A 12,251-nucleotide genomic window follows, 5' to 3' on the forward strand; every position below is an offset into this window, starting at 1 on the left:
TACATAAAAACTGAAATAAATCGTTCTCTCTACTATTACTCTGACATTTCACATTCTTAAAATAAAGTTGTGATCCTAACTGACCTAAGACGGGGAATGTTTACCCGGATTGAATATCAGGAATTGTGAAAAACTGGGTTTAACCTCTTGCTCCTACCTGACACGCAGGCGTCCCATCTCGACATCTGGAAATGCAAATGCGCTACGCTAAATGCTAATAGTATTAGTTAAAACTCAAACGTTCATTAAAATACACATGCAGGGTATTGAATTAAAGCTACACTCGTTGTGAATCCAGGCAACAAGTCAGATTTTTAAAATGCTTTTCGGCGAAAGCATGAGAAGCTATTATCTGATAGCACGTAACACCCCAAAAGACCCGCAGGGGACGTAAACAAAATAATTAGCATAGTCGTCGCTACACAAACCGCACAAATAAAATATAAAACATTCATTACCTTTGACCATCTTCTTTGTTGGCACTCCTAGATGTCCCATAATCACTATTGGGTCTTTTTTTCGATTAAATCGGTCCATATATAGCCTAGATATCGATCTATGAAGACTGTGTGATAAACGGAAAAAAATAGCGTCTTATAACGTAACGTCATTTTTTTAAATAAAAAAAGTTGATGATAAACTTTCACAAAACACTTCGAAATACTTCTGTAATGCAACTTTAGGTATTAGTACACGTTAATAAGCGATCAAATTGATCACGAGGCAATGTATTTTCTTTAGCTGTCCGTCTGGAAATAATGTCCGGGTAAATCTCAACCAAAATATCCAGTCGGAGACCTGAACAAATGGCTTGTCTCTTCTTTGTTTGACCAAGAAACAAAGCCTAGGCAAATGACAAGACTGTTGACATCGTGTGGAAGCTGTAGGTATTGCAACCTCAGCCCCATTTATTGTGGTTCGCCTTTATCAATGGTTGAAGTGGCGGATGGATATATATTTCCATTTTCAGTGATCAGATTTTCCTGCTCTTTTCGATGAAACGCACGTTCTGTTATAGTCACAGCCGTGATTTAACCAGTTTTATAAACGTCTGAGTGTTTTCTATCCACACATACTAATCATATGCATATACTATATTCCTGGCATGAGCAGCAGGGCGCTGAAATGTTGCGCGATTTTTAACAGAATGTTTCGAAAAAGTAGGGGGTAGGAGTAACAGGTTAAATGTATTTGGCTAAGGTGTATGTAAACTTCCGACTTCAACTGTATCTGCAAAAAGTCCATTTGATGGAAACATCTCTGGTGTTTTTATGCAGATTTTAGAATATTCGCATGAAAATCTGTCGCCAATTGGAAGGAAACCTAGCTTTACTTGGGAACACCAACAGTGTGCGGGCCTTCCTGTTCCTCATAACCTACTTCAGAGGCGAAAGAAACGCACACTAATATAGGCGAGGTGCTGGCTAGCGGAGTAGAACACTTGAAGAGAAGGAGAGTCACACACTCTAGGAGCTCAGATGCAATCATTGAATAACCTGATGTCCAATGTTTTGACAGACAAGCTGTCTTCATCAAGGTATAATCATAACCTACTGAACATGTTTAAGAATCAAAATATTGTAAATTTGATAGAAAAATTGATTAAAAAATTGATAAACCCAGATCCTGTGTTCACCCCTCCATCGCTACAAAACTGTAAAAGCACTTTGTGACAACTGTTTAAAAAAATGGCTTTATAAATATATTTGATTTACTGATTACTTAATTGATTGATTTATGACTTGATTGATTGATTGACTAACCTGGAGTTGAATGTGTGATGCCAGGGAGGGTCTATGGTGCCCTGGGATATCTGCACCATGCTGGGGTCTGGCTGGCCCTCGCCTAGTTTGGTGGAGTGCCACGAGTGTGGTCTGGAGACGGGCTCACTGCGTCTGTAGAACAGAACAGAAAGTGAGGTCTGGAGACGGGCTCGCTACGTCTGAGGGAGAGAGACAGCTCAGACAGAGGGAGAGGACTATGCATGCTAAGTCACACACATGAACTCAGTCACACACGCGAACACAGGCCTGCACACACACACACACATAGCATAACAACAAAAACAGAACTATATGACACAGACCAACAATAAGGAACGCAGTACACACTCCCGGGATTTCCATAACGACAAACAACAAAGATGTACCAGTAATCATACCATGTCTTTTAGGCTGCTGGGAGATCCTTGAACTAAACATTCAAACCACTAGAAGAAATTGAGAAGAGTGTTGGGCCTAGGATCAAATCTTGGGGTATTCCCTTGGTGACAGGCAGTGGCTGAGATAGCAGATGTTCTGACTTTATACACTGCACTCTTTGAGAGAGGTAGTTAGCAAACCAGATCAAAGACCCCTCAGAGACACCAATACTCCTTAGCCGGCCCACAATAATGGAATGGTCAACCGCATCAAAAGCTTTGGCCAAGTCAATAAAAATAGCAGCACATTGCTCAGAATCAAGGGTAATGGTGATATAATTTAGGACCTTTAGGGTTGCAGTGACACATCCATAACCTGAGCAGAAACCAGATTGTATACCGGACAGAATACTATTGACATCAAGAAAGCCAGTCAAGTTTTTCCAACATTTTTTATAAAACAGGGCAAAATCGAAATAGGCCTATAACAGTTAGGATCAGCTTGATCTCTCCCTTTAAATAAAGGATGAACCGTGGCTGTCTTCCAAGCAATGGGAACCTCCCCAGGGAAGAGAGACAGGTGAAAAAAGGTCAGAGATAGTCTTGGTGATGATAGGGGCTGCAACCTTAAAGAAGAAAGGTTCTGTTACATAAAGTCTTTATACACATAATGGAGTTACAGCCCACTGACCCATACTGTCATTCCATGCATGTCTCTGCTATAGTCTAATCACTGTCAAGGCTTATGTATTGTTATGTAAGCGACAAGCTGGAAGATATTAGCATTTGGAGGGAAGCACAGGGGGAATCACAACCAACATTTTAACGTGGTTAGCCATATCAGATCGCATCGCAATGCCTCAGAGGGTTTATGACAATTTGTTGATGATTCATTACAGCTGTGATCACTTCCTGTGAATCAGACCTGGGTTGAAATAGTATTTGAAATCTTTAAAAACACTAAGTGTTTTTTCTACTAGTCTGTCTGGAGTACCCCACTGGACAGGGTTACTAGTCTGTCTGGAGTCCCCTGATGGACAGGGTTACTAGTCTGTCTGGAGTCCCCTGATGGACAGGGTTACTAGTCTGTCTGGAGTCCCCCACTGGACAGGGTTACTAGTCTGTCTGGAGTCCCCTGATGGACAGGGTTACTAGTCTGTCTGGAGTCCCCCACTGGACAGGGTTACTAGTCTGTCTGGAGTCCCCTGATGGACAGGGTTACTAGTCTGTCTGGAGTCCCCTGATGGACAGGGTTACTAGTCTGTCTGGAGTCCCCTGATGGACAGGGTTACTAGTCTGTCTGGAGTCCCCTGATGGACAGGGTTACTAGTCTGTCTGGAGTCCCCTGATGGACAGGGTTACTAGTCTGTCTGGAGTCCCCTGATGGACAGGGTTACTAGTCTGTCTGGAGTCCCCCACTGGACAGGGTTACTAGTCTGTCTGGAGTCCCCTGATGGACAGGGTTACTAGTCTGTCTGGAATCCCCTGATGGACAGGGTTACTAGTCTGTCTGGAGTCCCCTGATGGACAGGGTTACTAGTCTGTCTGGAGTCCCCCACTGGACAGGGTTACTAGTCTGTCTGGAGTCCCCTGATGGACAGGGTTACTAGTCTGTCTGGAGTCCCCTGATGGACAGGGTTACTAGTCTGTCTGGAGTCCCCACTGGACAGGGTTACTAGTCTGTCTGGAGTCCCCTGATGGACAGGCTTACTAGTCTGTCTGGAGTCCCCTGATGGACAGGGTTACTAGTCTGTCTGGAGTCCCCTGATGGACAGGGTTACTAGTCTGTCTGGAGTCCCCTGATGGACAGGGTTACTAGTCTGTCTGGAGTCCCCTGATGGACAGGGTTACTAGTCTGTCTGGAGTCCCCTGATGGCCAGGGTTACTAGTCTGTCTGGAGTCCCCTGATGGACAGGGTTACTAGTCTGTCTGGAGTCCCCCACTGGACAGGGTTACTAGTCTGTCTGGAGTCCCCTGATGGACAGGGTTACTAGTCTGTCTGGAGTCCCCTGATGGACAGGGTTACTAGTCTGTCTGGAGTCCCCCACTGGACAGGGTTACTAGTCTGTCTGGAGTCCCCTGATGGACAGGGTTACTAGTCTGTCTGGAGTCCCCTGATGGACAGGGTTACTAGTCTGTCTGGAGTCCCCCACTGGACAGGGTTACTAGTCTGTCTGGAGTCCCCCACTGGACAATTGCGACTATTCTATTGGTTCCATTGTACCAGGCAAGGTATTTTAAATGGTTACACCCTTGGTTACACCCTTTATCCAATGAGCTGCCTACACCAATACCCATACAGCCTTTATCCAATGAGCTGTCTACACCAATACCCATACAGCCTTTATCCAATGAGCTGCCTACACAAATACCCATACAGCCTTTATCCAATGAGCTGTCTACACCAATACCCATACACCCTTTATCCAATGAGCTGTCTACACCAATACCCATACAGCCTTTATCCAATGAGCTGTCTACACCAATACCCATACACCCTTTATCCAATGAGCTGCCTATACCAATACCCATACACCCTTTATCCAATGAGCTGTCTACACCAATACCCATACAGCCTTTATCCAATGAGCTGCCTATACCAATACCCATACACCCTTTATCCAATGAGCTGTCTACACCAATACCCATACAGCCTTTATCCAATGAGCTGCCTACACCAATACCCATACACCCTTTATCCAATAAGCTGCCTACACCAATACCCATACACCCTTTATCCAATGAGCTGTCTACACCAATACCCATACACCCTTTATCCAATGAGCTGCCTACACCAATACCCATACACCCTTTATCCAATGAGCTGCCTACACCAATACCCATACACCCTTTATCCAATGAGCTGTCTACACCACATGCAGCTTTCTTAGTACATTGTGTGCTTCTGCTGGGAGTATGTTTTGTCAAGTCATCCGGTTTAAACCCTGATATTGAACCCTATTGGACATACAGAGGAGGCGAGGAGGTTGGGATAACAGTAGTGATCCTACTGAAGCTTTATTTTTCCTGTAAGGGACCATCTTGTGTCCAAAAAACAAACAGAGGACTGAGGTGGCCCATGCCTCACCCCGTCCAAATAGGCTGGAGCTGGGCCTACTGCAGGTTGGAGCTGGGCCTACTGCAGACTGGAGCTGGACCTACTGCAGGTTGGGACATTGAGGCCTACTGCAGACTGGAGCTGGGCCTACTGCAGACTGGAGCTGGACCTACTGCAGACTGGAGCTGAGCCTACTGCAGGTTGGGACGGTGAGGCCTACTGCAGACTGGAGCTGGGCCTACTGCAGGTTGGGACGGTGAGGCCTACTGCAGGCTGGAGCTGGGCCGACTGCAGGCTGGAGCTGGGCCTATTGCAGGCTGGAGCTGGGCCTACTGCAGGCTGGAGCTGGTTCTACTGCAGACTGGAGCTGGGCATATTGCAGGCTGGAGCTGGTTCTACTGCAGACTGGAGCTGGGCCTATTGCAGGCTGGAGCTGGGCGTACTGCAGGCTGGAGCTGGTTCTACTGCAGACTGGAGCTGGGCCTATTGCAGACTGGAGCTGGGCATATTGCAGGCTGGAGCTGGTTCTACTGCAGACTGGAGATGGGCCTACTGCAGACTGGAGCTGGGCCTACTGCAGGCTGGAGCTGGGCCTACTGCAGGCTGGAGCTGGGCCTACTGCAGGCTGGAGCTGGGCCTACTGCAGGCTGGAGCTGGTTCTACTGCAGACTGGAGCTGGGCATATTGCAGGCTGGAGCTGGTTCTACTGCAGACTGGAGCTGGGCCTATTGCAGGCTGGAGCTGGGCGTACTGCAGGCTGGAGCTGGTTCTACTGCAGACTGGAGATGGGCCTACTGCAGACTGGAGCTGGGCCTACTTCAGGCTGGAGCTGGGCCTACTGCAGGCTGGAGCTGGGCCTATTGCAGGCTGGAGCTGGGCATACTGCAGGCTGGAGCTGGGCCTACTGCAGGCTGGAGCTGGGCCTACTGCAGGCTAGGACGGTGAGGTCTATTGTAGACTAGAGCTGGGCCTACTGCAGGTTGGGACGGTGAGACCTACTGCAGGCTGGAGCTGGGCCTACTGCAGGCTGGAGCTGGGCCTACTGCAGGCTGGAGCTGGGTTTATTGCAGGCTGGAGCTGGGCCTACTGCAGGCTGGAGCTGGGCCTACTGCAGGCTGGAGCTGGGTTTATTGAAGGCTGGAGCTGGGTTTATTGCAGGCTGGAGCTGGGTTTATTGCAGGCTGGAGCTGGGCATACTGCAGGCTGGAGCTGGGCCTATTGCAGGCTGGAGCTGGGCATACTGCAGGCTGGAGCTGGTTCTACTACAGCCTGGAGCTGGGCCTACTGCAGGTTGGGACGGTGAGGCCTACTGCAGGCTGGAGCTGGTTCTACTGCAGGCTGGAGCTGGTTCTACTGCAGGCTGGGATGGTGAGGCCTACTGCAGACTGGGATGGTGATGTCTACTGCAGGCTGGGAGGGTGAGGCCTACTGCAGACTGGGATGGTGATGTCTACTGCAGGCTGGGATGGTGAGGCCTACTGCAGACTGGGATGGTGAGGCCTACTGCAGACTGGGATGGTGATGTCTACTGCATGCTGGGAGGGTGAGGCCTACTGCAGACTGGGATGGTGATGTCTACTGCAGGCTGGGAGGGTGAGGCCTACTGCAGACTGGGATGGTGATGTCTACTGCAGGCTGGGAGGGTGAGGCCTACTGCAGACTGGGATGGTGATGTCTACTGCAGGCTGGGAGGGTGAGGCCTACTGCAGGCTGGGATGGTGAGGCCTACTGCAGGCTGGGATGGTGAGGCCTACTGCAGGCTGGGATGGTGAGGCCTACTGCAGACTGGGATGGTGATGTCTACTGCAGGCTGGGAGGGTGAGGCCTACTGCAGACTGGGATGGTGATGTCTACTGCAGGCTGGGAGGGTGAGGCCTACTGCAGACTGGGATGGTGATGTCTACTGCAGGCTGGGAGGGTGAGGCCTACTGCAGACTGGGATGGTGATGTCTACTGCAGGCTGGGAGGGTGAGGCCTACTGCAGACTGGGATGGTGATGTCTACTGCAGGCTGGGACGGCCCTGAGCCACAGGAGAGTCCAGCTGCATGCTATCACTGTGTTGACAGCCAGGACAGCAGTGTGACGCCCCCTCTCCCTGGCTCTACCTCCCCCTTGTCCTCCCTTCTCACCAGAAACACTGGAGGCCTAGCTATCAACACAGCAGCTTCACAACCAAGCTTTCACAGTAGTCCGATTTAAGCAGAGTACACAACAGTCGGTCCCTAATCTAGATTAATTTGTTGGATTCAAGCTCTCCAACCTCTCCTGTTTAGAAACAACAGCTCTTCTCAGCTATGCTATTCTTCCTACTAGCTGTCTAACAGGCAGCCATCATATTTAAGAAGATCTTCTTGATCCCAAAAACCTACAACACTTAGTGTGGAATATAAACAGGAAACGATGCTATCTTCACCTTCGCCCAGCTAGAGAAACATGAAAGAAGCCATTGTTTACCCCCCCCCATAATGATTCATCACGTAACACATATTTCTACAACATTCCAGCATTTTTTTTTTAACCATTTATCCAACTTTACTTAACAATAACAAAATAATTTAGGTACATAAAACAGACACATTGATCAACATTTCCAACCATTCTAAAACTGCAGATAGTCCCTCCCCACACCGCGCCTGAGTATGGAATCCAGTCCACACACTGGAAATACAACACGTTCTGTTTAAATCCTGTGTCCCAATAAACCAGCCTCATTAGAAGACAGACCACAGACTACAGAGCAGGTGAAACCTACAACTGCAGTCCCAGTATGTTACCCTGGTACTAACCCTCCCAGTATGTTACTCTGGTACTAACCCTCCCAGTATGTTACCCTGGTACTAACCCTCCCAGTATGTTACCCTGGTACTAACCCTCCCAGTATGTTACCCAGGTACTAACCCTCCCAGTATGTTACCCAGGTACTAACCCTCCCAGTATGTTACTCTGGTACTAACCCTCCCAGTATGTTACCCTGGTACTAACCCTCCCAGTATGTTACCCTGGTACTAACCCTCCCAGTATGTTACCCAGGTACTAACCCTCCCAGTATGTTACTCTGGTACTAACCCTCCCAGTATGTTACCCTGGTACTAACCCTCCCAGTATGTTACTCTGGTACTAACCCTCCCAGTATGTTACCCTGGTACTAACCCTCCCAGTATGTTACCCTGGTACTAACCCTCCCAGTATGTTACCCTGGTACTAACCCTCCCAGTATGTTACCCTGGTACTAACCCTCCCAGTATGTTACCCTGGTACTAACCCTACCACCAGGGGTCCCTAAGCGAGATTTTGTTGGGGGCCACCCACCTCGCGGCCTAAACATTTTGACGACAGAGAGAAAAACATACATTTTAAAATTAATTTCCTTCAATTCAACACATTTTGCCATGTGGTGGAGAATATTTGTATTTTCTTTTAAAGCACATTTCCTGCAATTGTAAACATTTTGCCATGACTCACTCTCTGGGTGAGAGTGACTAACAAAATGAAAATTGTGGCCTTGACGGAATGTGCCCTGAGTGAATGGTCGGTGTTCCACCATGATTACTACACATTTAGATAGTTGGCTAGACTAATTTACCAATCTAAAACATGTTAGCTGACATGGCTAATGGAGTGACTGTCAGTGACTGACATAACAAGAGAACAAAAACTGATGATGTACAACTACATTTCGAATTTCCTCCTTGTGTATTCTATTATTCTAAGCGACGGTTTATGTCGCTTGGGGCGGCAGGTTAGCCTAGTGATTAGAGCGTTGGACTAGTAACTGGAAGGTTGCAAGTTCAAATCCCCGAGTTGACAAGGTACAAATCTGTCGTTCTGCCCCTAAACAGGCAGTTAACCCACTGTTCCTAGGCCGTCATTGAAAATAAGAATTTGTTCTTAACTGACTTGTCTAGTTAAATAAAGGTCAAATTTAAAATTTAAAAAATGATACCTGGAGCCGGCCCAGCCTACCTCCTAGGTGGGACCAAGTCACTCTTATTCAAACAAGTCCAAGTTGTGGAGTCAAGTTAACTTTAGTACTAAGCCTAACTCTCAGTTTCTGTTACCTTAAACCCATCCAACCTCCCTGTGTGTTACCTGGTGAAGCGTAGCACCTTGGAGATGAGTCCGGTGGCCAGGTGGTTGACGTTGGTCTCAGAAGGGGACTTGCACAGCGCCCTGTCTGACCGCCCCAGAACCCCTGTCTCTGTCCCCAGACCTACATCCCCTTTCTGTTTCCTCCAGAGCTTCCTCCTGTAAAAGACCCCAAGCAGCTCCATGGTACGGCCTGATAGCCTGCTTCGTCCTCGAACGCTACCGCTCAATGCCAAACTCCAAAATGGCAGTTGGCGGGCAGAGGCCGGCGTGATAGGCTTAAACAAGCACGTAATTAAACGTTATTACCTCGCTAACGTATGATAGAGCATGAAATAAACATCCTGCCCTGAGATGCTCAGTACAGGGGCACTGGGAACTAACAGAGAGAGAGAGAGAGAGAGAGGGAGAGAGAGGGAGAGAGAGACAGAGAGAGAGAGAGAGAGAGAGAGAGAGAGAGAGAGAGAGGGGGTGGTAAGGAAGAGAGAGACACAGAGAAACAGAGAGCGAGCGAGAGAAAGGGTAAATGGAGAGAGAGAGAGAGAGAGAGGGGGAGAGAGGGTTGGACAGAGAGAGAGAGAGAGAGAGAGAGAGAGGGGGTGGTAAGGAAGAGAGAGACACAGAGAAACAGAGAGCGAGCGAGAGAAAGGGTAAATGGAGAGAGAGAGAGAGAGAGAGTCAGACTGAGTCCTTATTGAATGTCCAAGGCCCAGAAATGAATTTGAACGCTGGGAGGGGAAACGGAACACATGATAACATGTGGTCACACATTCACAGAACAGAACAAAGAGCCTCTCTATGGCCCCATCTCTCCTCTTCTCTTTTTCAATTCTGTCTATAACCAAAATGGCACCCCATTCCCTTTACAGAGCACTACTTTAGACAAGAGCCCATGGATTTCTTTTATCATTTACTGCATTTCTACACAGTTTTAAAACTCTATTTGGAGAACAGTAAAAAAAAACACAAAAAAAACAAGCCAAACTGACTCCAACCCATGATCACCTTGTTGTATCTTCATTCACCTCAGTCAATAGGGGACTTGAACATTCTACAAACACGTGCCATACAAGAATGAGCTGCTGGGGGGGGGGGGGCTAGAGAGCGTGCTATGGAGTAGACGTGCTTTGCAAGAGCTCTGCTCCATTTTGAAACGAAGAATGAGCTGCTAAAACCTCCAGTCTAGTTTCATGTCAAGTCAAACAGCAGTTTAAGAAGAAATAGAATGTTATACTCTGAGTTGTCCTTATGTTAGGTACTGATCTGGCTATGCCATATGGCTGTGGGCTACGACTAGTTCGAGATTTGCTTATAATTTCGTGGCATTATTTTATAGTATGAAGAATACAATTGAACATAGCTGATTAATATAGAAAGGATATTTTCTCTCCAAATTATTTGAGGGAGTGCGCACAGTTGGGCTATTCTGTGTTGAGTTGTTAACAAAGAAGATGGCTTAATTTACAGTTATTTAATTTAATTTACAGTTATTTAATTTAATTTACAGTTATTTAATTTAATTTACAGTTATTTAATGTAACTTTAGTTGTGATACAAATCTCGGGCTGTATGTTTTCATTCAGGCTGCGTGATGCATGAGGCACATGTTGAAAGAACTGTCCATATTTACTTTTCGTCAGCCAACAAGATCCGCAGGCCTTAACGAACAGCTAAAAGCACTAGCCTACGTCAATCCACTAAAACCCTCGTAGTACAACAGTTGACCTATTCTATTCTGTGCTAGAAATAAATATTCAAACATTGTCTGGACAGTGGCATGTGATAGATCCCAAATTAATACAACCACTAGCATCAAAAAATAAACTGTTTTAAGCAATGAGCCTGACGCAACGAGACGAGATCCTTTAGCTTTAAATGTTGATCAACTATTAGTCTATTTCTTCACATCGTAAGCGTAGCAATGCATACACGGCAGTAGGCTAGAAGCATGAATGTTCCACGTCCGTATGCCAGTTAGGCTCTAAACCTCACACATGAGGTGTGATACTAACCTTATAGGACTATGGACTAGACTACATGAGGTGTGATACTAACCTTATAGGACTATGGACTAGACTACATGAGGTGTGATACTAACCTTATAGGACTATGGACTAGACTACATGAGTTGTGATACTAACCTTATAGGACTATGGGCTACATGAGGTGTGATACTAACCTTATAGGACTATGGACTAGACTACATGAGGTGTGATACTAACCTTATAGGACTATGGGCTAGGCTACATGAGGTGTGATACTAACCTTATTAAAACATATAGGACTATGGGCTAGACTACATGAGGTGTGATACTAACCTTATAGGACTATGGACTAGGCTACATGAGGTGTGATACTAACCTTATAGGACTATGGACTAGACTACATGAGGTGTGATACTAACCTTATAGGACTATGGACTAGACTACATGAGGTGTGATACTAACCTTATAGGACTATGGGCTACATGAGGTGTGATACTAACCTTATAGGACTATGGACTAGGATACATGAGGTGTGATACTAACCTTATTAAAACATATAGGACTATGGGCTAGGCTACATGAGGTGTGATACTAACCTTATAGGACTATGGGCTAGGCTACATGAGGTGTGATACTAACCTTATTAAAACATATAGGACTATGGACTAGACATTTACATTACATTTAAGTCATTTAGCAGACGCTCTTATCCAGAGCGACTTACTACATGAGAAGTGTGATACTAACCTTATAGGACTATGGACTAGACTACATGAGGTGTGATACTAACCTTATAGGACTATGGGCTAGACTACATGAGGTGTGATACTAACCTTATAGGACTATGGACTAGACTACATGAGGTGTGATACTAACCTTATAGGACTATGGGCTACATGAGGTGTGATACTAACCTTATAGGACTATGGACTAGGATACATGAGGTGTGATACTAACCTTATTAAAACATATAGGACTATG

At 46.6% G+C, this 12,251-nt stretch overlaps 1 protein-coding gene across 1 annotated transcript in view; it reads right to left on the bottom strand.

The window, feature by feature from the left end:
• The window catches only part of LOC118380269 (protein Shroom3-like), a 196,133-nt gene that overhangs the window by 75,731 nt on the left and 108,151 nt on the right, over positions 1-12,251 (bottom strand). Inside the window, exon 4 of the mRNA XM_052525020.1 lies at positions 1,764-1,895. Within this exon, the coding sequence (XP_052380980.1) occupies positions 1,764-1,895 (132 nt within the window). The remainder of the gene's footprint in view (positions 1-1,763; positions 1,896-12,251) is intronic.

This window comes from Oncorhynchus keta, chromosome 9 (genome assembly GCF_023373465.1).
Source record: "Oncorhynchus keta strain PuntledgeMale-10-30-2019 chromosome 9, Oket_V2, whole genome shotgun sequence".
In the NCBI taxonomy this organism is placed as follows: domain Eukaryota; kingdom Metazoa; phylum Chordata; class Actinopteri; order Salmoniformes; family Salmonidae; genus Oncorhynchus; species Oncorhynchus keta.